Source organism: Oncorhynchus masou, chromosome 19, assembly GCF_036934945.1.
Source record: "Oncorhynchus masou masou isolate Uvic2021 chromosome 19, UVic_Omas_1.1, whole genome shotgun sequence".
NCBI classification, from domain to species: domain Eukaryota; kingdom Metazoa; phylum Chordata; class Actinopteri; order Salmoniformes; family Salmonidae; genus Oncorhynchus; species Oncorhynchus masou.
The window spans coordinates 625,289-652,199 of record NC_088230.1 but is presented as its reverse complement, the minus strand read 5'-3'; the positions used below and the strand labels follow the sequence as shown (position 1 = coordinate 652,199).

The window sequence follows — 26,911 nt, the reverse complement described above, 5'->3', positions numbered from 1 at the left end:
TGGAAACCCATTTCATGGACCTCCCGACGAACAGTTCTTGTGCTGACGTTGCTTCCAGAGGCAATTTGGAACTCGTAGAGAATGTTGCAACCGACGCAACGCGCTTCAGCACTCGGCCGTCCAGTTCTCTGAGCTTGTGTGGCCTACCACTTTGCGGCTGAGCTGTTGTTGCTCCTAGACATTTCCACTTCACAATAACAGCACTTACAGTTTACCGGGGCAGCTCTAGCAGGGCAGAAATTTGATGAACTGACTTGTTGGAAAGGTGGCATCCTATGACGGTGCCACATTGAAAGTCACTGAGCTTTTCACTAAGGCTACTCTACTGCCAAAGTTTGTCTATGGAGATTGCATGGCTGTGTGTTTTCGATTTATACACTTGTCAGCAACAGGTGTGGCTGAAATAGCCGATTCCACTAATTTGAGGGGGTCCACATACTTTTGTATATATAGTGTAAAACATCTAAGTTCTTACGACTGGCTTGGAACTGACTAGTCTTCAAAGGTGCAAGGATAAGTAGGAGTCTGAAACTAGGCTATTAGGTCCAGTGTCTGTGCTGTTTGCGGTGTTGCCAATTTAGTGACTTTGACGCTATAATTATCAAATTTTCAGACCCATCCAGAGACTTTTATTAGTAAAAGAGCTACTACTTTTCAGGCTGCCTTTGGGGAGTTTTGACATCAGGGTTTCTACGGTTTTGATAGCATTTAGTGACTTTTCCCACACAGTTCTGCAGAAAACGAGAGTGCGAGAAGAACTCACTTATTTTTTTGAAAGAAGCTAATTATCCTACGTGGCCAAATGTTGCTTTAGTAGCCTACTTTAAATAATGTAATGTATTTGTGTAGACAGGAGTAGGCTAATTAGGCTATATACTGTAGATTGGCTGCTACCTAGCTCCTGTTTTTCCAACATTAAACAGAGGAAACTCTCCAAAGACTGGGTCTTGTGAGAGCTGGCTTTCTGTATGAGTAAGTTTCACATCAGATGAGGAACTAGCAGCAATCACATGTGTACTGGTTCCAATCTCAGGTATAAACTGGTGCCTGCTTTCCAAGCACTGCAGAGCACAGTAGTCTCCTGTGCCTGGGTCCTATGAGAGCTGACATTCTGTGTGAGTAAGTTTGCCAGTATGGGAGAGAGTACTAGCAATCTGAGGGCCCACCCAGGGTTACAGACCAGTCCCTTATATGCCCACCACTCCACTGCTCCAAAGTGTCTCTGCTGTTCAGAATGTCCCTCCCCCCCTCTCAGTCTCATCTCTACCCCATTCTCCCCTGGTGGGTTGTGTGCTAGCAAAGTGTACAGAGTAAGAAGGGGGCAAGATAACGACAAATAGAAAGGGAGAGATAGAGAAAGAAAGGGATAACGACAGAGAGATAGATAGAGGGAGGGAGAGGGAGTTCTCTGGTGTCTCATTATGGTGGGAAATGTGAGGGTCCAGATCCAAGAGCATTGATGAAGGACTTTGTGGAGGAGGCTTCTGAGAACCAACAAAGACGGCTTTAGTTTCACTGGCGGAATGCATTTGCATAGCTTAGAAGCCAAAGCGTCTGAACCAAGCCTCATGAAAAGAAACCCCAGGAATCACAGGGACTTCAATGGCAACGCAAGAGAGGGAAAGAAGAGGTGGGGACTTTGCTTCTATTGCCTCTGTGGAGCAATGGAGAGACATTATCAAGAGCATCTCAGAGCTCCCAGTGCAGTTGTCTGTCAGAGACTGTGATGCAAACTGAAGGTGTCGTCGCCAGATGAAGATACTACTTACACTTTAACTCACAGCTACAGTTTCATCATATCATACGGAGTAGACATGGTCCTCAAAACAAGAAGAAAACAAAACGTGTTCCTCTCCCTTATTTCATGTTATCATTTAGACACGTAGTCACCAACGAGTCGATCTCGCCAGACATTCCTAGTCGATCACCAAACATTTCTGTAGAAAAGCCAACGTCTTGTGCTATTGGCAGTAGGTGCTCTTGATTCAGAAGCCCTCACACCGGGTAGGCAAAGGGTTCCCATTTTGAACCATTTCATTTGTCTGAAGGGACAAACTCCGCCTACCCGGTGGACCAGGAGAGCTGTGGCTAAATCAATTACACTTACTGTGCTGGCCAATCAGCTCAAATCACTGTTCCTACAGCTTACACGACGGAAACACCGTACACCTGGTGACAGTGTCAGCATGCACTGCACCCGACCCGCCACAGGAGTCACTAGAGAGAGATGGGACATGGACATCCCGGGAAAAACCCTCCCCTAACCCGGACGACGCTTGGCCAATTGTGCGCCGCCGAATGGGTCTCCCAGTTGAGGCCGGATGCAACACAGCCCTGGATCAAACCCGGGTCTGTAGTGACGCCTCAAACACTACAATGTAGTTCCTTAAACCGCTTCGTCACTCGGGCGGCTGTTCAACACTTTTACAAATCATAAAATGTGCTTCTCCCTACTTTCACTCGAGTTGCAGCTACATTGAATGAGTAGCCAAGTGTATTTTTATTATTATTATGAGCAAATCGTATTTTAATATCGAGGAATATTTAACTTTCTCTGGTCGTAACAACACAAATTTGTGCATGAGGCGAAAATAATGCGACCCAACTCGCGTTTCACCATGGAAGACAGTGTCCCCTCTCTCTGGTCAGTCTCACTGGAGGAAAGGAGCTGGGAAAAGGTGGAACCTCTGCTAAACTCCCCCTCCCTCCACTCAGACTGACCATCAGTTCAGTAAAATAAAAAGAGCCAATTATTAGCAAATTACTTCAATTTATGCTCACCTGTGCCTTGCACGTGATACAAATGTCTGTCAGCCAGCCAACATGTCTGTCAGCCAGCCAACATTATAAACTGTGTGGTTTAAGCCCTGCAAACCGTAGTTTATCAGCACCATTTCATTTTCAACATTATCAAATCACCTATGATTAGTCTAATACAGTGACAACTAAAAGTGTTTTGTCCAATCAATGTAAGCTCTTTGTCATGTTTCTGTCCATGGTGGACCGTGGACCGTCGCTTGAGGTTCCGGACTGTGGACCGTCGCATGAGGTTCCGGACTGTGGACCTTCGCAGGAGGTTCCGGACTGTGGACCGTCGCAGGAGGTTCCGGACTGTGGACTGTCGCATGAGGTTCCGGACTGTGGACCTTCGCAGGAGGTTCCGGACTGTGGACCGTCGCATGACGTTCCGGACTGTGGACCGTCGCATGAGGTTCCGGACTGTGGACCGTCGCATGAGGTTCCGGACTGTGGACCGTCGCATGAGGTTCCGGACTGTGGACCGTCGCATGAGGTTCCGGACTGTGGACCGTCGCATGAGGTTCCGGACTGTGGATCGTCGCATGAGGTTCCGGACTGTGGACCGTCGCATGAAGTTCCGGACTGTGGACCGTCGCATGAGGTTCCGGACTGTGGACCGTCGCATTAGGTTCCGGACTGTGGACCGTCGCATGAGGTTCCGGACTGTGGACCGTCGCATGAGGTTCCGGACTGTGGATCGTCGCCATTCCCCCCAGGTTCCGGACTGTGGACCGAGTCGCATGAGGTTCCGGACTGTGGACCGTCAATTGTCATGAGGTTCCGGACTGTGGACTGTCGAGTAGGAGGTTCCGGACTGTGGACCGTCGCAGGAGGTTCCGGACTGTGGATCGTCGCATGAGGTTCCGGACTGTGGTCCGGACTGTGGTCCCCATTCAGCATTGTTCACACCCTCACCCTAAGCTTTAGCCCCACCCATCTCGTTTCGCTCTCGAACTTGACACACTTGACTCTCTGGCCGATGATTTGTTTACCTCTGGATAACATGAAAAGAGCCTAACCAGCTCTGCTGGCAACAATTTCATTACTCTTTTTTTGTAGACGTTTACCGGCCATATTCAATGGGTGTTGTACACACGTCACGTAACGTTAGCGAATGAGCCAGCCAGTCAACGATGACTAGTTAAACGATAAACAGTGCTAACAATGCCACAGTGCTGGGAACTAACCAACCATGTCCAATGTTAGCTAGCTAACATTAGGCTCTAACTAGAACAGTACACAGCTCTGGGAAACGTTTAACATCAGCTAGGGAGCCAGCCAGCTAACATTAGATTGAAAGGAAACCACTTTCTGTCAAAATGAGAAAACGTGTAATATCTGAAAATGTAATGTTAGCTAGCTAACGCAATACTATCTTACCTGTATACATCATCGTGCATGGACGCGTCTCCCTGACAGGAATGCCATGCCACGGTTGCCCTTAGTTTGAAGATGAAATCCGGAGACAGGTGTTTTCTCCATCTCTTTAGCTATCATACTCTAATTCCACTGATTTCAAAAATTGATCCTCATGAAAGTGGAGCCACACTTATGTAGCTCCACTACAAAATACATTTTTTTAAAGCCGTGTTCGACAGGATTACCAACACAGACTGACAAGCTTCTATGGCAGACCAATCAGATTAATCCAAACTCCTTTCTCGGCATGTCCAGCCCAGTCATTTACTCAGGCAATCATGGCTAGTGCGAAGGTTGATAACTTTTTCTGTGGCTTAACCAACAAGGCTCGTAATTTAACAATTGTATTTGTATTTTTGATGGCATACACATTTGTTATTAAGGCACATGAAAGTTCACATGTTCAAGATGTTATTTCTGCCAAAAAACACATTTTGATAAAAAAAAATGTTTTTTTACGTTCAAATGGCTCTCCTGTTAAGTTGTGACTTGCGACATACACCTAATTTCCTGAATCTGGTCACAATTACAAACGATGCATTGGTGTTTAGTGAGTCCACCAGATCAGAGGCAGTAGTGATGACCAGGGATGTTCTCTTGATAAGTGTGTGAATTGGACCATTTTCCTGTCCTGCTAAGCATTCAAAATCTAACGAGTAATTTTGGGTGTCAGGGAAAGTATTTTTACTTAAGTACTTTACACCACTGCTAGCTAGCCACCTGGGGACAACACCACAACCAGGTGCAACAATTCAAGTTTTTTTCTGACATTTGGCTTTTAAATGTGATTGGCGTGAAGCTAAATCCAAACTGGCTTCCTTTGACCCTTTTTTGGGGGCACTAGGTTCATTCACAGTTGAGCTCACTCAGTTTAGCTCCAAGCTGATTGGCAATTTTTATTTATATTTAACCTTTATTTAACTAGTTTTTTTTAACTTCATTATATTTGGGAAGCATGGCTTACCTTGGCATCCATGAATACACACCAGTGGTGGTATATTGGCCATTACCAAACCTCTTCGGGCCTTATTGCTTAAATCTACTCTAACGGTCAAAGGTTTTATAACACCTACTTATTCAAGGGTTTTTATTTATTTGTATTATTTTCTACATTGCAGAATAATAGTGAAGACTTCAAAACACTGAAATAACACATGGATTCATGTACTACCAAAAGAGTGTTAAACAAATCAAAATACATTTTAGTTTTGAGACTCTTCAAATAGCCTCCCTTTGCCTTGATGACAGCTTTGCACACTCTTGGCATTCTCTCAACCGGTAGTGTACTGCATACACATAAACCAAGTGTAAATAAATGGTTAACAGCACAAGTAGTTTTAGAACAGGCCCACAACATGGTTTATGAATGTAGAATTCTGTACCTGCGATCTGCTATAGGAAGATAAAAATGCTGCTCTGGTTATATGAGTCAGATCTTTTGACGTGGCTGGGCTTGAAGCAAGACGTTTTCTCTGAAGTAATGGTGCTGCATAGGGCATTCTGAAAGAACGGCACAGTGAAGGCGACTCATTACAACAATTATCATCTGGGAGATTTTATTCCTCCGGTGCACATTGCTCCCAAAATAACGGAATCAACTTGACCGCACTTTAGAGCCCTGGTGATGGCACAATAGCTAAATACACTGATAAGGACTTGTGTGTGAAATGTGGTGCCTCTATCACAAAATCCACGATTCCCCTCAAATTTGACGCTGGTCTCATAAGAATGAAACTGACGAGGGAGAGGGGGGGGGCAGATGTTACAGCAGTAGTACTTGTAGTATAGTGTCTTTTTAGACCCCTGTGGCCTGCAGCCTTGAAGCTCTGACCAGCCTTCATCAGCCCTCAATAATGATTCTGGCAGAGTCATTTAATCATCTCCGACTGCTACAAGATCATATCGACCCCGAAACAGAGTCGGACTGACATCTAAAACGGCAACAGAATACTACAGTGAATAGAATGATGTGTACAGTATTATCTAAAGCGTCATGTTCATGTGTTGCACCATGCATTTTGTTAAGCTGGTACAGAATGTGAATATATGTGATGGAACAGAGAATATTATATATTAATACAAAGATAGAAATTGGTAACAAGCCAAGATGTCTTGTATCATCATTCCTCACTTGTGTCCATTTAGCATCATTATGATGTATTATGATGTCATGCATGCTTCCCATTCCTAAACAATGAAATGTTGCATATTGTCATTTTGCATCCATCAAATATAAATGTTGAATTTGAACCCTGGAAAAAACCCTCCTAATTCAACCCATTTCTCTGGAGCCATCCCCATTCTGTATGTACTGTATATTGTATACTGATTTGAACATGTACAGCATATTTCGGCAGAGGCTCCTTCCAACATAATCACGCATGGTCTACAGTATACTGTATGCTCACATCGCATGAAGTCTTTGCCACAAGCTACTGCTCTGATGCGGTCATGCAGGGCATGCACACGTACATGTTGTCTTATTATAAGCTTAAGGGGGAGGGGGATAGGGGGTTAAGAGCCTTTAGTGGTCTTAGTCCTTTTGGATCTTCCTAAAAAGCCACCAAGAATATTTTCTCTCTCTCACTCTCTCTGTCACACTTTCTCTCACTTTCTCTTGAAGGCATGTGATTTCTCATTACCGAATGGGGGATGTCAATATAAATGAGCCCATCAACTCTGCCCCTACACATAGAAAGCCACTGAACCACAAGACCTAGCAGACAGATGCGTAGAAAGCCCTGGGAAGACGGACGGACAGAGGGACGGGGGTGAGATCTGGTTGGTCAGCACCCCCTTTCTGCTCCTCTTTCCTTTCTCTGAAAGAGACAAGAACACAAACAATTTCATCTGTTCCTCTCTCTTTTCATTCAACCGAGGGCTGCTGTTCAGTGCTGACGCCAATTAGCAGGCCTGTAGTTTAAAGCAGGAAGTCTCCCTATGCACCGTGAGGAGCATTACGGGACATGATTTATTTAATGAGTGCCTGTTGATGTACATATGTATGGCATATGCTATGAGGCAATAGCTTTGATATGGTATGCGTTTGATTAATTCTGATGGTAAGAAAGAGAACGCTTGTGTATCTCTGGGATTTTAGGTAATTGGCCTTATGGCATATTGACAGTGTTATACCTTGAATAGTGAATAGGCCTTTCTACTGTAATATTATGGCTTCACAAGCAATCGAATTCACATCGATATCGCAATATTGACATGTGTAATATCCATTTCGCGAGAGATTCCTATCGCAATATTGACATGTGTAATATCCATTTTGCGAGAGATTCCTATCGCAATATTGACATGTGTAATATCCATTTTGCGAGAGATTCCTATCGCAATATTGACATGTGTAATATCCATTTCGCGAGAGATTCCTATCGCAATATTGACATGTGTAATATCCATTTCGCGAGAGATTCCCATCGCAATATTGACATGTGTAATATCCATTTCGCGAGAGATTCCTATCGCAATATTGACATGTGTAATATCCATTTCGCGAGAGATTCCTATCGCAATATTTTGAAATGACAGTCAGCCGCATGTGACGTTTTCATAGGTTACTCTGTTTTGTTCCTCCTCTTTCGGCTGCTTCACACACACACGCAAGCACACACACACACACACACACAAACTACGCCCCCTCACTCAAGCAGCGCAGTTCCTCCACCTCGCTGTTAGATCTACTTTAAACTCCTTACACTCGTGGGAATTGGCCTATATGGATAGGCTAAATATCAATGTTTCTTACAAAAGAAATATGGAAAGTATATGCACAACTATGGTAGTAATTTAAAGGGAACAGTTTGAAGATTATGGGAAAATTACTAGACTACAACTGAGGACATAACAGTTCACCTGACAAGACTGAATCGAAACATTACACTGTTGATTATATGTGCATTTTACATTAACTGTACTTTTTTGTGTGCCGTTTGTTGATAACAAAATCTGAAAAGACTCTGGATACATTCAGTAACATGATGAGAATATTTGTGGAAAACTTGGGGTAGGTGCAACATAAAACAAAACAAAATGACAAGGGTTTGAAAGAAAGGTCTAACTGGTGGCCCCACACCTCTCCAAAGTGTACACAGTTCCCAAGTCATTTCAATGCACTTTTTTGACTGTAAGAAGAGTCTTCAACTATAAGGTGTTTTTTTTTGAGCTCTCCTAGATTTGCTGTTGAGGAACTAGAGCAAGCACACTTGTAGTAGTTTTGGTTTGGAATACAGCCCTACGTCCCTGCCTTCACACAGTTACTGTTGTTTTTTAAGCAATCCAAAAATGGTATTTTATAAAAGTAAGCATCATTTGAAAGCAACTCCTTGTCACACACGGTGCTCGAGTTTAGAACGGCTGCCAGTCAAAATCCATACAGAGCTGTGAAGCTCTGACGTCATGTATAGCATGCTACTGTACATCCACTGCATTCCAACTGAGGCGCTTATCAGTGTCCAAATCTGCCATTTTCAACCCGTATACAGGTATGAATGTAAAGAGCTACGTTTGCATGCTGTTCCGTTAGGTCAAATGCAGTCAACATATTGTTCCAAACATTAGGTCAAATGCAGTCAACAGATTGTTCCAAACACTGGGTAAAATGCAGTTAACAGATTGCTCCCAACATTGGGTTAAATGCAGTCAACAGATTGCTCCCAACATTAGGTCAAATGCGGTCAACAGATTGCTCCCAACATTAGGTCAAATGCGGTCAAGAGATTGTTCTAAACATTGGGTAAAATGCAGTTAACAGATTGCTCCCAACATTGGGTTAAATGCAGTCAACAGATTGCTCCCAACATTAGGTCAAATGCGGTCAAGAGATTGTTCTAAACATTGGGTAAAATGCAGTCAACAGATTGTTCCAAACATTGGGTAAAATGCAGTCAACAGATTGATCCAAACATTGGGTTAAATGCAGTCAACAGATTGATCCAAACATTAGGTCAAATGCGGTCCAAGAGATTGTTCTAAACATTGGGTAAAATGCAGTCAACAGATTGTTCTAAACATTAGGTTAAATGCAGTCAACAGATTGCTCCCAACATTAGGTCAAATGCAGTCAACGGATTGTTCCAAACATTGGGTTAAATGCAGTCAACAGATTGCTCCCAACATTAGGTCAAATGCGGTCAACAGATTGTTCTAAACAATAATGATTTTGCTTTCCACTTTGCTTTTTGATGTATCATTCTATTTATATGATTCAAACAGTTCACCCAAGTGTTTTGATCTATATTGCAAGTCAAATCGCAATATTTAGTAAAAACAAAAATCTGAATCATACTGAACAAAAATCTAAGCACAACATGTGAAGTGTTGGTCCCATATTTCATGAGCTGTAAAACAATTTTGGCAGAAATTGTCCATTTGCACAAAAGCTTATTTCTCTAAAATGTTGTGCACACATTTTTTACTTCCCTGTTAGTGAGCATTTCTCCTTTGCCAAGATAATCCATCCACCTGACATGTGTTGCATATCAAGAAGCTGATTAAACAGCATGATGATTACACAGGTGCACCTTGTGCTGGGGACAATAAAAGGCCACTCTAGAATGTGCAGTTTTGTCAAACAACACAATACCACAGATGTAAAAAAAATTGAGGGAATGTGTAATTGGCATGCTGACTACAGGAATGTCCACCAGAGCTGTTGCCAGAGAATGGATTGTTTATTCCTCTACCATAAGCCGCCTCCAACGTCATTTTAGATAATTTGGCAGTACATCCAACCGACCTCACAACCGCAGACCACGTATATACATGCCAGCCCAGGACCTCCACAACCGGCTTCTTTACCTGCGGGATCAATTGAGACCAGCCACTCGGACAGCTGCTGAAACTGTGGGTTTGCACAATCAAAAATTTCTGCACAAACTGTCAGGAACCATCTCAGAGAAGCTCATCTGTGTGCTCGTCGTCCTCACCAGGGTCTTAACCTGACTGCAGTTCGGAGTCGTAACCGATTTCAGTGGGCAAATGCACAGCTATTGAAGAGGAGTGGGACAGCATTCCATGGGCCACAATCAACAGCCTGATAAACTCTGTGCGAAGGAGATGTGCCGCGCTGCAAAAGGCAAATGGAGGTCACACCAGATACTGACTGCTTTTCTGATCCACGACCCTACTTTTCTTTTTAAAGGTATCTGTATTCCCAGTCTTGTGAAATCAATAGATTGGGTCTAATGGATTTATTTCAATTGACTGATTTCCTTATATGAACTGTAACTCAGTCAAATCTTTGAAATCGTTGCATGTGAAAGTTCATTTTTTGTTCAGTGTAGATTTTTTTGCCCATGTTCTGCAGACCTATGTAATGTCTGGTTAAAACACGTGCAAATGTGACAAGAAAAGAAGCCAATATGACCAACCCTGGCAGTGTGTGGGATACTGCCATGCATTTCATAGCGGAGCGCAAGAGAATTGTATGTACAAGCATAAAGCATCTCACTAAATATATATATATGTGAACAACTGAATAATTTTGTGTTGCAGTGGCTGTGAACAAAGCCCATTGAAGTGGTCCTTATTGCATGTCTATTTCGACATTATAACCCTCTATCAACAGGTGTGTCCTGCTTCCATTCCAGTTAGCTAACCTCTCAATCCCCCTTCTAGCACCATAGGCATTGGATGAAACAAATTCTATGGAATGGTACCAAAATATGGGTAATATGCCAGCTTGGCACTGCATCGCCATAATGTTATTATACCATCACCAGTTTCTACTTGACCCCCTATAGTCTGCAGCCTCCTCATTGGTCAACAGCAGTAGTAATGTACAATGCACTCGTAGCATTGACCATATGATCAGTGGCATATCACAGTTTTGCGGGACACCCCCGCAAGGTTATATTCTACACATTATGCCGTGAGGCCTTGGAGGGGCTGCTTGGAAATGTCATGTGTTACATCCCCGTCAGCAGTCTCTATTGAATCCCTCAGTTTGACCCTCAATGGCTCTGGGTAATGACACTAGTACATAGCATGCCTGCTAGGTACTAAAGCATCACCACCAGCATCGGCAGTCTTAAACTCTGGATCTGACCGGAGCTTTCTCTCTGGTCTACAATCTTCTCTCAGGTCATATGATTCATATGATTTTACCGCAGAGCAGTGAGAGCACCACTGCTTTCAACATACATGCTTTCAACATACATGCTTATTCAGCCAAGGGAGCATCAGTCTGTGCCACTGTTTGCACACTCCTGTCCAACTGGGCAAAAGCTGGTTGAATCAACTTGTTTCCACGTCATTTAAACCAAAAAACTCTACGTGAATCAACATGGAAGACTGATTTTGGATTTCCAAAAATTACTCTAAGGGAATTTTGTCTCTTTTTCACCCAACTTTTCACTTAAATCGAATGACAGTGAAATGTTTAGTTGATTTCATGTTAGTTGACAACTCAAACAAACGTAGATAAAAACTAGAAGTTGAAATGATGTGTGTGTGTGTGTGTGTGAGAGAGAGAGAGAGAGAGAAAGGGAGAGATAGATAGACACTCTCTGCTCATACATTATTTGAATACCATTCATGTTGGTGAATACCAAAAGTTTATACATAACAGCACTCGCTCACTGATGACTGTTAGGAGACGCTTAACGAAATAATGTGACGGTCACATTGTCTGAATCTACAAACGTAAAACATACTTAATAGGTTAAGATACATAGACGGTCCTCAATATGCAATGCACCCACATCGACACTAACAACGGATGGACTTAATCGACTGTGAATGATAATCAATATTTAGACGAATAATTTGTGAAGGATTTGATCGGAATTATACCGTTTGTGATATATTCTCTGTTCAATAACGTGGCGCGGGTCACTCACCAGTCTATAAAATGTAATTCAACTCCCCGTGCAACATCAGCACTATATGATTCTATGGAGAAACTATCGGAGGGTATGTGTATATAGGCTATGTTGCCAGGTAGATAGTACGGTTGCAATTATTTTACAAGGTCATGATCACGTTTGTTGCAACCCGTGGGAGGATAAAGCACACTTACCGTACACTCCTTGGCAACGGATGCCCTCCAGAGACAGCGTCAGGAGCCCCAAAACAGAAATTATTAGGTCCATCCTTTACGTTAATCTCAACATTTCCAGCACTCAAAGGCGAGAAGTCCTTTCCGGGGCGAGGAAGGAGGTTGGCGAGGCGGAACTCGCGTGCATAGATAGATCACCGAACACCGCTGCCGCTCCAATCCGGGTGCTGATTAATTTATGTTCTGAATGCGTTGCGCCTTGAATTTATGACCACAGAAGGCAAAAAGGCACGTTTTCACCTCAGTACACTGTCAAAATAAATCAAGGGCTGACGAATTCACTTGAAAAAGCGGTGTTCTGCTCGTATAGTGAGCCAATGGATGTCTTGGCGGTTCTGTAGAAAACAGAGAGCCAGGGAAGAGAGACAGAGTAGAGCAGAATAGTACGCCCTAGCCTACAGTCAGTCAGTGATGATAGTGGACGAACTAGGCTGTTTCAGGTAGGTGGGACCCAAGAATGATGTAGACTATATTCGGTCCTGTCCGTCACGTTAGTGCTGATCTTCTGGGCTCCTCACTGAGTGGTCACACTGATGCTCCTGGCTGCAGAATGGTTGAGAAGATAACCAGGGACATGGCTCCTCAGCGGTTCCAGCGGTTGTCATGTCTTAATCTGGGTCTGTTTAGATAGAATCAATGAACTGCCATTTGAAAAGCGCTACCATTTAAATCACAACTATATTCTCTGCAATTTGCTACTCGGGAAAAAACGGTTGCCTGCTGCTACAAGCGGGTGGGTTCTAGAACGGCGATTATCAGCACAGCGCTACATCAGCACTGCATCTCGACGCCGTGCGCGAGTCATCTCCGGTGGGGATGTTGATGTAGAGGGGGGTGAGTCCGGTTTAGGGAGAGGGAGGGGGAAAGAGAGCAGTGCGTGCACCAGATTGCCGGTATGATTCCGGTGTAGAATAAAATGAGAAGCTTCTCGTCGTTTCTCTTGCCACTTTATAGGATAACGGTATTTTACCGGCTGGATTGGTGGATATGGGGGAGTTGAGCATCAGTCACGCTGCGCAATACGTGCTACGATGATTCGGAGACGGAGCGGCACTGCAACCGGTCTCTCGCTACGTCAAGGAGTGCGTGACTTCCAGCCTTCATCTGTATGGAAGGCTACGCGCAGCGTCAGGCGAGGCGTGTGGGTGAGTGCAGCTGCTGGATTGAGAGATAGAAAGAGAAAGAGAGGGATTTATTGGAATTCTGTAGAGATAACAGAACACTGCAATCAACAGCAAACACCTCGAGGTGTCCGGTCATATTCCGACTTGTTTATTCACTTCTCTATAGACAAGGCGCTTTCGTTGATTGTTATTGTCTTCAGTTGATTGGCAGTAGGCTACAACAGGGCTACTGATGTAACTCTTAGAATTTGAATGGGTGTACAGAGGGGTCTCATATATGAGATGAACTAACTATTCATGTTACAGTACTCTACTTTTCTGCAGCGAGGAAAGGCAGGAGGAGAGGACCACAACCCCAAACACCTGAATGCACACACACACACACACACACACACACACACACACACACACACACACACACACACACACACACACACTTCAAAAGGCTTTATTGGCATGGGAAACATATGTTTAAATTGCCAAAGCAAGTGTAATCATAAACAAAAGTGAAACAAACAATCAAGATGAACAGTAAACATTACACTCACTAAAAAATTCAGAGGAATAGAGGCATTTCAAATGTCATTATGGCTATGTACAGTATTATAAAGATGTGCAAATAGTTTTAAGTACAAAAGGGAAAATAAATGAACATAAATATGGGTTGCATTTATTTCGTGTTTGTTCTTCACTGGTTGCCCTCTCCTTGAGACAACAGGTTACAAATCAAATAGAATGTTACTGGTCACACACACATATATAGCAGATGTTATTGCAGGTGTAGAAAAATGCTTGTGTTCCTAGCTCCAACTTTGCAGTAGTATCTAACAATTCACAATACACACACACATTTCAAAGTAAAATAATGGAATTAAGAAATATATAAATGCGAGGAGGAGCAATGTCAGAGTGGCATTGACTAGAATACAGTAGAATACAGTATATACATATGAAATGAGTAAAACAGTATGTAAACATGATTGAAGTGTCCAGTGTTCCGTTATTAAAGTGACAAGGGATTCCATGTCTATGTCGTCGTGGGAATGTTCTCATCAAGTGAGAGAGACTTCACAAGACCCAAGAAATATAGGAGTTTATCAAAATTGGATTTGTTTTCATATTCTTTGTGGGTCTGTGTAATCTGATGGAAATATGTGTCTCTAATATGGCCATACATTTGGTAAGAGGTTGAGAATTGCAGCTCAGTATCCGCCTCATTTTGTTTGCAGTGTGCACATAGCCTGTCTTCTCTTGAGAGCCAGGTTTGCCTACGGTGGCCTCTCTCGACAGCAAGGCTATGCTCACTGAATCTGTACATATTCATTTCGGGTCACAGTGGTCAGGTATTCTTCCACTGTGTCCTCTCTGTTTTGGGCCAAATAGCATTCCAGTTTGCTCTGTTTCTTGGTAAATTCTTTCCAATATGTTAAGTAATTAACTTGTTGTTTTCTCATGATTTGATTGGGTCTAATTGTGCTGCTGTTGCTGTCCTGGGGCACTGTGGGGTCTGTTTGTGTTTGTCAACAGAGCCCCTGGACGGTTTGGGAATTGCTTCCTTTTAGGTGGTTGTAGAATTTAACGTCTCTTTTCTGGATTTGGATAATTAGCGGGTATCGGCCTAATTCTGCTCTGCATGCATTATTTGGTGTTTTACGCTGTATACTGAGGATGTTTTCGCAGAATTCTGCATACAGTCTCAATTTGCGATTTGTCCCATTTTGTGAATTCTTGGTTGTTGAGGAGATGCCAGACCTCATGACCCTAAAACGCAAAATCCATAACTAATTCAAGTATTTTTTTCCCAGATCCTAATTGGGATGTGGAATTTTATGTTCTTTTGATGGCGTAGAAGGCCCTTCTAGCCTTGTCTCTCAGATCATGCACGGCTTTGTGGAAGTTATCTGTGGTGCTGATGTTTAGGCTGAGGTAGGTATAGTTTTTTTTGTGTGCTCTAGGGAAACTGTGTCTAGATGGAATTTGTATTTGTGGTCCTGGCGACTGGACCTTTTTTGGAAGACCATTATTTTTGTCTTACTAGGATTTACTGTCAGAGACCAGGCATGTCAGAATCTGTGCAGAAGATCTAGGTGTTACTGCAGGCCCTCCTTGGTAGGGGACAGAAGCACCAGATCATCAGCAAACAGTATACATTTTGACTTCAGATTCTAGTAAGGTGAGGGCGGGTGCTACAGACTCCTCTGGTGCTCTCGCCAATTTGTTGATACACACTATATCAACAAAAGTATGTGGACACCCCGTCAAATTAGTGGATTTGGCTATTTCAGCCACACTCATTGCTGACAGATGTATAAAATCGAGCACATAGCCATGCAATCTCCATAGACAAACATTGGCAGTATAATGGCTTTACTGAAGAGCTCAGTAATGGTTTGTTGAGACTGGTGTGGAAGAACTTCACTGACCTGCAGAGAGCCTTCACCTCAACCCCATCAATGATCTTTGGGATAAATTGGAACGCCGACTGTGAGCCAGGCCTAATCGCCCAACATCAGTGCCCGACCTCACTAATGCTCGTGGCTGAGTCGAAGCAAGTTCCCGCAGCTGTGTTCCAACCCCAGAAGAGCAGAGGGCTGTTTATAGATTTTGGAATGAAACGTTAGACGAGCAGGTGTCCACATACTTTTGGTCAGGTGGTGTATGTGTTGAAGTGGGTGGGTCTCATCCCACGGCCCTGTTGAAAGAAATGTTATATGTTTTTCCCCCAACACCGCTTTCCATCAATTTGTATAGCAGACCTTCATGCCAAATTAAGGGAGAAGCTTTTATTTAAGTCAATAAAACTACAAAGCATTGCCTTTGTTTTTGTTGTTTGTTTGTCAATTAGGGTGTGCAGAGTGAATACGTGGACTGTCGTATGGTAATTTGGTAAAAAGCCAATTTGACATTTGCTCAATGCATTGTTTTCACGGAGGAAATGTACTATTCTGCTGTTAATGATAATGCAGAGGATTTCCCCAAGGTGGCTGTTGATGGTAGTTATTGGGGTCAAATTTGTTTCCACTTTTGTGCACTGCGGTGATCAGTCCTTGGTACCAAATATTGGTGAAGATGCCAGAGGTGAGGATGATGTTAAAGAGTTTAAGTATAGCTAATTGGAATTTGTGGTCTGTATATTTTATCATTTAATTTAGTATACCATCAACACAACAGGCCTTTTTGGGTTTGAGGGGTTTTCATTTTGTCCTGTAGTTCATTCAATGTCATTTGAGAAACCAGTGGGTCCTGGTCGTCTTTAATAGATGATTCTAAGATTTGTAATATATTAATGTACAGTACCAGTCAAAAGTTTGGACACACCTACCCATTATAGGGTTTTTCTTTATTTTTACTATTTTATACATTGTAGAATAATAGTGAAGAGCTCAAAACTGTGAAATAACACATATTGAATCACGTACAGTAAGTAGTAACCAAAAAAGTGTTAAACAAATCAAAATATATTTTATATTTGAGATTCTTCAAAGTAGCCATCATTTGCCTTGATGACAGCTTTGCACACTCTTGGCATTCTCTCAAACCAGCTTAATGAGGCAATCACCTGGAAGGCATTTCAATTAACGATTCCAACCACTGTGTCTTTGTGATGATCTCTGAATGTGTGGTTCCCACCGTGAAGCATGGAGTAGGAGGTGTTATGGTGTGGGGATGCTTTGTGATGACACTGTCAGGGATTTATTTAGAATTCAAGGCACACTTAAACAGCATGGCTACCACAGCATTCTGCAGCGATACACAATCCATCTGGTTTCGCTTAGTGGGATATAATTTGTTTTTCAAAAGGACAATGACCCAAAACACACCTCCAGGTTGTGTAAGGGCTATTTGACCAAGAAGGAGGGTGATGGAGTGCTGCATTAGATGATCTGGCCTCCACAATCACCCGACCTCAACCCAATTGAGATGGTTTGGGATGAGTATGACTGCAGAGTGAAGGAAAAGCAGCCAACAAGTGCTCAGCATATGTGGGAACTCCTTAACCTGTTGATGCTCTGGGGGCGCCATTTCATTTTTGGATGAAAAAAGTTCCCGTTTTAAACAAGATATTTTGTCACAAAAAGATGCTCGACTATGCATATAATTGATAGCTTTCGAAAGAAAACACTCTGACGTGTCCAGAACTACCAAGATATTTTCTGTGCGTGCCCTAGAACGTGAGCTTCAGGCAAAACCAAGATGAGACGGCATCCAGGAAAAGAGCAGGATTTTTGAAGCTCTGTTTTCCATTGTCTCCTTATATGGCTGTGAACGCGAGAGGTGTGAGTCAACCCTTTCTGTCGTTTCCCCAAGGTGTCTGCAGCATTGTGACGTATTTGTAGGCAGATCATTGGAAGATTGACCATAAGAGACCACATTTACCAGGTGTCCGCCCGGTGTCCTGTGCCGAAATTGGTGCGCAAAAGTCAGCTGCCAGTATTTTTCCATGGGATTCAGAGAGGAAAGTAAGCTTCCACGAACGATATATCAATGAAGAGATATGTGAAAAAACACCTTGAGGATTGATTCCAAACAACATTTGCCATGTTTCGGTCGATATTATGTAGTTAATTCGGAAAAAGTTTTACGTTGTAGGTGACTGAATTTTCGGTTCATTTCGGTAGCCAGACACAATGTAGAAAACGGAACGATTTCTCCTACACACAGACGCTTTCAGGAAAAACTGCGCATTTGGTATGTAACAGAGTCTCCTCATTGAAAACATCAGAAGCTCTTCAAAGGTAAATGATTTTATTTATTTGGTTATCTGGTGTTTTGTGAAAATGTTGCGTGCTAAATGCTACTCAAAATGCAATGCTAGCTTTGCATACTCTTAGACAAATTAGTCAATTTCTATGGTTCAAAAGCATATTTTGAAAATCTGAGATGACAGTGTTGTTAAGAAAAGGCTAAGCTTGAGAGCAGACGCATTATTTTCATTTTATTTGCGATTTTCAGAAATCGTTAACGTTGCGTTATGCTAATGAGCCTGAGGCTTTAGTCACGATCCTGGATCCGGGATGGGGAGTTTCAAGAAGTTAAAGACTGTTGGAAAAGCATTCCAGGTGTCTACCTCATGAATATGGTTGAGAAAATGCTAAGAGTGTGCGAAGCTCTCATCAAGGCAAAGGGTGGCTACTTTGAAGAATCTAAAATATATTTTGATTTGTTTAACACTTTTTTGGTTACCACGTTCATCTGTACGAACAATAGTACACAAGTATAAACACCATGGGACCACGCAGCCGTCATTCCGCTCAGGAAGGAGACGTGTTCTGTCTCCTAGAGATGAACGTACTTTGGTGTGAAAAGTGCAAATCATTCCCAGAACAACAGCAAAGGACCTTGTTAAGATGCTGGAGGAAACGGATACCAAAGTATCTATATCCACAATAAAACTGATCCTATATCGACATAACCTGAAAGGCTGCTCAGCAAGGAAAAAGCCACTGCTCCAAAACCGCCAAAAAAAAGCCAGACTACGGTTTACAACTGCACATGGGGACAAAGATCGCACTTTTTGGAGAAATGTCCTCTGGTATGATGAAACAAAAATACAATTGTTTAGCCATAATGACCATCGTTATGTTTGGATGAAAAAGGGGGAGGTTTTCAAACCGAAGAACACCATCCCAACCGTGAAGCTTGGGTGTGGCAGCATCATGATGTGGGGATGCTTTGCTGCAGGAGGGACTGGTGCACTTCACAAAATAGATGACTTCATGAGGACAGAAGATTATGTGCATTTATTGAAGCAACATCTCAAGACATCAGTCAGGAAGTTAAAGCTTGGTCTCAAATGGGTCTTCCAAATGGATAATGTCCCCGAGCATACTTCCAAAGTTGTGGCAAAATGGCTTAAGGACAACAAAGTCAAGGTATTGGAGTGGCCATCACAACCCCCTGACCTCAATCCCATAGAAAATGTCTGGGCTGAAAAAGCTTGTGCGAGCAAGGAGGCCTACAAACCTGATTCAGTTACACCAGCTCTGTCAGGAGGAATGGGCTAAAATTCACCCAACTTATTGTGGAAAGCCTGTGGAAGGCTACCCGAAACGTGTGACCCAAGTGAAACAATTTAAAGGCAATGCTACCGAATACTAATTGAGTCTATGTAAACTTCTGACCCACTGGGAATATGATGAAAGAAATAAAAGCTGAAATAAATCATTCTCTCTACTATTATTCTGACATTTCACATTCTGAAAATAAAGTGGTGATCCTAACTGACCTAAGACAGGGAATTTTTACTAGGATTAAATGTCAGGAATTGTGAACAACTGAGTTTATTAAATGTATTTGGCTAAGGTGTATGTAAACGTCAGACTTGGGGAAATTTCTATCTGTTGAGATAATATCCTTATTAATTTCTAACCAGATGTATAATGTTCCTGTTTTGACTATTTTAATCACACACACACACACACACACACACACACACACACACACACACACACACACACACACACACACACACACACACACACACACACACACACACACACACACACACACACACACACACACACACACACACACACACACACACACACACACACACAACATCATCATCGATGGAGGGCAAAATTTATGTAGCCTATGCTGAGGAAGATGGGCTTGTCACCCCTGATGAAACTGTTTTACTTACTCAAACATGTTCTCAAAGCTGAAAGGACTTTAATTGGTTGCGTCAGGTCCCCAGTGAAAATGGAGAGGAGGAAGGAAACAAAACAAACCAAACTGAGAGCAGGCGGGGAGTAGACGTGTCACATGACTGGATTCTGAAAAAATTTGAGGCAAAAAAGTGAGGGAAGAAGAGGAAGAACAAAATTCACCAGGAGGGAGCAGCAAGAAAGCAAAACAAGGTAAGTTGAATATAGCTAGCAAGTTTTTCATGTCTGACTTCAGTTTCAATATTTTCATCAAGAGTAGGCCACCAGAGAAAACTTCTAACTAAGGATTTTATCTTAACTATACCCCAATGACTCTCATGTAGTTCTGCCAATAGTCTGCTTTGCAGGCTTTGTGGAATCACCACACTGTAACCCCAAAGAATACAATCATCCTCAATGGTAAGTTCAAACTTTGTTTTGCCGTAAGGTTTAAAGACTTCGTTTGGTACACGGTTTGGCCAACCTGATATTACATACTACTTCACCATTTTCAATACAGGATCTTTCTCCGTTTCAAGTGATATATCTTTAGCAGTGATTGGCAACACATCTGTTGGTGGCTGACTAAATACTTTTTTGCCCCACTGTATATACGAGGCGGTGTCAGAGGAAAGCCCCAAAAATGGTCAAAGACTCGCGTCACCCATGTCATAGACTGTTCTCTCTGCTACCGCACGGCAAGCGGTACCGGAGCAGCACGTCTTGGACCAAAAGGCTCCTTAACAGCTTCTACCCCCAAGCCATAAGACTGCTGAACAACTAATCAAATGGCCACCGGACTATTTACTCGGTACCCGTACCCCTTGTACCCCTTTACTCGCATTGACTCGGTACCCGTACCCCTTGTACATAGTCTCGTTATTGTTATTTTATTGTGTTACTTTTTATTATTTTTTACATTCATTTATTTGGTAAATATTTTCTTAACTCCTTCTTGAACTGCGCTGTTGGTTAATAGCTTGTAAGTATGCATTTCACAGATTTCAAGGAAGTATTCGGCGCATGTGACAAATAAAGTTTGATATCATTTCATTTGAAAATGGAGTCGCAATTCAACGGTTCAGAAACAAGACGTATGTGGTAGGGTCTACAGATAGTAACGGATTACAAAGGGAAAACCTACTGATGTCTTGCTCCCGGACAAGCAAAACACCTTCTTTGCCTGCTTTGAGGATAATACAGTGCCACCAACGCGGCCCGCTCCCAAGGACTGTGGGCTCACGTTCTCCGTGGCCAATGTGAGTAAGACATTTAAGTGTATTAACCCTCGCAAGGCTGCCAAACCAGATGGCATCCCTAGCCGCATCCTCAGAGCATGCGCAGACCAGCTGGTTAGATTGTTTACGGACATATTCAATCTCTCCCTATCATAATCTGCTGTCCTCACTTGCTTCAAGATGTCCACCACTGTTCCTGTACCCAAGAAAGCAAAGGTTACTGAACTCAATGACTATCGCTCCGTAGCACTCACTTCTGTCAACATCAAGTGCTTTGATTGGCTAGTTAAGAGGCTAGTTGAGAGGCTAGTTAAGGATCATATCACCTATCTTACCTGACACCGTAGACCTACTTAAATTTGCATACCGCCCCAATAGATCCACAGACAATGCCATCGCACTGCACACTGCCCTATCCCATCAGAACAAGAGGAATACCTATTTAAGAATGCTGTTCATTGACTATAGCACAGCCTTCAACACCATAGTACCCTCCAAGCTCATCATTAAGCATGGGGCCCTGGGTCTGAACCGCGCCCTGTACAACTGGATCCTGAACTTCCTGACGGGCCGCCCCCAGGTGGTGAAGGTAGGAAACAGCACCTCCACTTTGCTGATCCTCAACACAGGGGTCCCACAACGGTGTGTGCCCAGCACCCTCCTGTACTCTCTGTTCACCCATGACTGCGTGACAATGCAGGCCTCCAACTCAATAATCAAGTTTGCAGATCACACCAGGTGCTTGTTCCATTTTGCTTGCTTCATGTAATTTTTTTCCCACTTGACGCGAGCGGCATGCCCCTGCAATAATGTCCTTTTCTTCTTGCACTCCCGACACTCAAAATCCTTGTAGCAGCACTCAGCTGGCTTGTGCCCTTTTCCCGCGCAATGTCAACATGGTTAACCTGTTGCCTCCGTTTTCGTGACAAAGCTTTTCTTCTCCACTGCATTTGCTTTAACCTTTCTAGGGCAGGCGTTCCGCTAGCGGAACCCCTCGACAACATTCTGCTGAAATAGTAGTCCGCAAAATTCAAAAACATTTTTTCAAAATATGTAACTTTCACACATTAACAAGTCCAATACAGCAAATGAAAGATAAACTTCTTGTTAATCTACCCATCGTTTCCGATTTCAAAAAGGCTTTACAGCGAAAGCTCAACATATGATTATGTTAGGTCGGAACCAAGTTTTTAAAAAAACAGCCATTTTTCCACCCAAAGATAGGAGTCACAAAAAGCAGAAATATAGATAAAATTAATCACTGACCTTTGATGATCTTTATCAGATGACAATCATAGGACATGATGTTACACAATACATGTATGTTTTGTTCGATAATGTGCATATTATATCCACAAAATCTGGTGATTTTGCAGATAGCCACATCAAATCCCAGAAATACTCATAACAAACATTGATAAAAGATACACGTGTTATTCACAGAATTAAAGATAGACTTCTCCTTAACTTCTTGAATATAGGGGGCACTATTTTAATTTTTGGATGAAAAACGTTCCCGTTTTAAACAAGATATTTTGTCACGAAAAGATGCTCGACTATGCATATAATTGACAGCTTTGGAAAGAAAACACTCTGACGTTTCCAAAACTGCAAAGATATTGTCTGTGAGTGCCACAGAACTGATGTTACAGAAAAAAACAGATAGACATCCAATCAGGAAGTGCCACATTTTTTAAAACCGCCTCATGGCAATGACTCCTTCTATGGCTGTGGAGGAGCTAGAAGTCAGCTTACCTTTTCCACATTTTCCCCGAGGTGTCTGCAGCATTGTGACGTATTTGTAGGCATATCATTGGAAGATTGACCATAAGAGACTACATTTACCAGGTGGTCGGTTGGTGTCCTCCATTGCAATTATTGCGCAATCTCCAGCTGCAGTATTTTTTCAGTTTGCTGCTGATGGTGGCAGTTTCTTCTCACTGATAGATTATGGAATAGATATGTGAAAAACTCCTTGAGGATTGATTCTAAACAAAGTTTGCCATGTTTCTGTCGATATTATGGAGCTAATTTGGAAAAAAGTTTGGCGTTGTAAGTGACTGCATTTTTCTGTATTTTTCTTAGCCAAAAGTGGTGAACAAAACGGAGCTATTTCATCTACACAAATAATATTTTTGGAAAAAATGAACATTTGCTATCTAACTAAGAGTCTCGTCATTGAAAACATCCGAACTTCTTCAAAGGTAAATTATTTTATTTGAATGCTTTTCTTGTTTTTATGAAAATGTTGCCTGCTGAATGCTAGGCTTAATGCTATGCTAGGCTATCAATACTCTTACACAAATGCTTGTGTAGCTTTGGTTGAAAATCTGAGATCACAGTGTTGTTAACAAAAGACTAAGCTTGTGTATCTATATATTTATTTCATTTCATTTGCGATTTTCATGAATACGAAACGTTGCGTTATGGTAATGAGCTTGAGGCTATGATTATGCTCCCGGATACAGGTTTGCTCGACGCAAGAAGTTAATGCAACCGCTGTGTCAGATTTCAAAAGAACTTTACGGAAAAAGCATAATCTGAGTGCGGCACTCAGAGCCCAATCCAGCCAAAGAAATATCCGCCATGTTGGAGTCAACAGAAGTTAGAAATTACGATATAAATATTCACTTACCTTTGATGATCTTCATCAGAATGCACTCCCAGGAATCCCAGTTCGACAATAAATTACTGATTTGTTCCATAAAGGTCCATAAAGTCCATAATTTATGTCCACGTAGCCACTTGTTGTTAGCGTGTTCAGCCCAGTAATCCATCTTCATGAGGCGCGAGCACTACGTCCAGACGAAAACTCAAAGTTCCGTTACAGGTCGTAGAAACATGTCAAACGATGTATAGAATCAATCTTTAGGATGTTTTTAACAATAAACTTCAATAATGTTCCAACCGGAGAATTCCATTGTCTGTAGAAAGCACTGGAACGAGAGCTAACTCTGTCGGGACTGCGCGTCACGAGCCTGAGACACTGCCAGACACCTGACTCATTCAGCTCCCATTCCCCCCTCCTTTATAGCAGCAGCCTGAAACAAGTTTCTAAAGACGGTTGACATCTAGTGGAAGCCTTGGGAAGTGCAACTTCACCTCATAGACACTGTGTTTTCGGTAGGCCAAGCTTTGAAAAACTACAAACCTCAAACCTCAGTGGGGAACACTTTCTGGTTGGATTTTCTCAAGTTTTCTGTTCTGTTATACTCACAGGCATCATTCAGAGTGTTTTCTATCCAATACTACTAATAATATGCATATATTAGCATCAGGGACAGAGTAGCAGGCAGTTTACTCTGGCCACGCATTTCATCCAAAAGTGAAAATGCTGCCCCCTATCCCAAACAGGTTTTAAATGTCTGTGAAAACTGCTGTGCACTTTTCTTTGTTACTTCAAAAGAAAGTCCCATATCCACAGCTAGTGCTAATGTTAAGTATTTTGTGTGAGCTACGTTCAGTAAACTGTCTCTTAGCTCTGCGCTTTTAACCCTGCACACAAATCTATCACTTAATTACTCTTCAAGAAAATAACCGAATTTACATTTGGCTGGTAGTTAAACTAGTCAAGTACTCACTAATTGACTCCTTGCATGAAACTTAAAATTTGTCCTAGCTACGTAGTGACTGTTCAACAGTGCGACTAACTCTGTCAACATTTTTACACATGGTTTCTCTGGCGCACATAATTCCATTCACAAATTGTCAGTCTTTCTGCCAACAATCGTCGGAAAAAAATGTATTTTGACATCATCCTCGTACTTGAGACTTTCAAAATAATGTTCCAACCTTTCCTCACTTTCCACGAAGTGAAAAGCTTCTGCCTTGACTAACGCCATTTTCGGTGCTAGCTTTTCTACACAGGCTGTCTCGACAGAGCGAGCACTTTCTTGCTCGCTCTGTTCCCTTTCAGACAAAAACTCTGGTACCTCATTGCCAATCTGTTGCATCCCCGGTTAAAGGAAGCGGCTCTTTTTAGTTCTTGCAAAGAGAAACTCAACAGTATAATGCATTAATATCACAAAGACGGTTTATTTCCAACATGACAGGGGATACACCATAGACTGTTCCAAGCTGAGTCCACCTGCACCAGCTCACAGGTAACACACTTGAATACTCTGGCTGACAACCAATGAGGGCCTACCTATTAGGCTATGCGCATATAATCAGATACATATTTCCAATATCAAGTACTGAACACATGCATACCATTTTAACCAGATGTGCACAATAACATGCTGCGTATCTCTCAAACACTACAAGTCAGTACTCCATATTCATCTTTTTCCATTTTCCAGAATTATTTTATTCCCTTTTAGTGTGTACTCGTGATCTATGTGAAATGAACTTGAAATAAACTCTGGCTTGATTACTAACATATTACTTTTTTCCTGACTGTAAAACAAAGATTATTCATTTGGCGAAGATCAGATGATGTTGGGTCGTCTTTTTGCTCCTAGGCGTGTAACGAGCTGGGTCAGATCTGGATGGAGTCAGGTGTGAGTGATAATGCTGTGCCTGGGCATATCCCACTCATCATACTGGGGGAGACCCTCTGCTTCACAACATGTCACAATACACACACTTACTCTATAAGCAATTGTTTTCTATTTCATCAAAATAAATGTCTGTAGACTCATAACACAGGATTTGGTGACCTGTGTGGTTAGTGCCGCGGACCCTGGCACACATATGGCCTAGTCTACTAGAGTTTGCGTCAGTTAGAATTGGACCCACCAGCCTTCTCTGGCAACCTGTCCTACATTTCATGTCTCCTTTTCCCTCTCCGTAACCCTTATCTCAATAAAATAAATAAAACCTGTCAAATAGACAGTACCAGTCAAACGTTTGGACACACCTACTCATTCCAGGTTTTTCAATTATTTGTACTATTGTCTACCTTGTAGAATAATAAAGACGACATCAAAACTATGAAATAACACATATTATTGTATTTGAGATTTTTCAAAGTAGCCACCCTTTGCCTTGATGATAAGTATAACCCTTTGATAACCCTTTGCTATGAGACTCGAAATTTAGCTCAGGTGCATCCTGTTTCCATTGATCATCCTTGAGATGTTTCTACAACTTGATTGGAGTTCAATTGATTGGCCATGATTTGGAAAGGCACACACCTGTCTATAGAAAGTCCCACAGTTGACAGCGCATGTCAGAGCAAAAACCAAGGCATGTGGTCAAAGGAATTATTCGTAGAACTCCGAGACAGGATTGTGTCGAGGCAAAAAGCTGGGTACCAAAACATTTCTGCAGCATTGAAGAACACAGTGGCCTCCATCATTCTTAAATTGAATTTTCTTGAACCACCAAGACTCTACCTACAGCACTCAGGCCTTTATGGTGGAGTGGCCAGACAGAAGCCACTCTTCAGTAAAAGGCTCAGCCCACTTGGAGTTTGCCAAAAGGCACCTGAGGTTTCTCTGGTCGGATGAAACCAAGATTGAACTCTTTGGCCTGAATGCCATGCGTCACGTGTGGAGAAAACCTGGCACCATCCTTACGGTGAAGCATTGTGGTGGCAGCATCATGCTGTGCGAATGTTTTTTAGGGACTGGGAGACTAGTCAGGATCGAAGGAAAGATGAACGGATCAAAG

At 42.4% G+C, this 26,911-nt stretch overlaps 1 protein-coding gene and 1 long non-coding RNA gene across 2 annotated transcripts in view; one reads left to right on the top strand and one right to left on the bottom strand.

Moving 5' to 3' along the window:
- LOC135505691 (MAM domain-containing glycosylphosphatidylinositol anchor protein 2-like) overlaps positions 1-13,089 on the bottom strand; it is a 452,039-nt gene extending 438,950 nt beyond the window's left edge. The window contains exon 1 of the mRNA XM_064924737.1: positions 12,248-13,089. Within this exon, the coding sequence (XP_064780809.1) occupies positions 12,248-12,320 (73 nt within the window). The 5' untranslated portion in view covers positions 12,321-13,089. The remainder of the gene's footprint in view (positions 1-12,247) is intronic.
- A 29-nt stretch (positions 13,090-13,118) lies between these two features.
- The window catches only part of LOC135505692 (uncharacterized), a 59,114-nt gene continuing 45,321 nt past the window's right edge, over positions 13,119-26,911 (top strand). The window contains exons 1-2 of the long non-coding RNA XR_010450306.1: positions 13,119-13,431; positions 20,100-20,270. This is a non-coding gene — a long non-coding RNA (uncharacterized LOC135505692). The remainder of the gene's footprint in view (positions 13,432-20,099; positions 20,271-26,911) is intronic.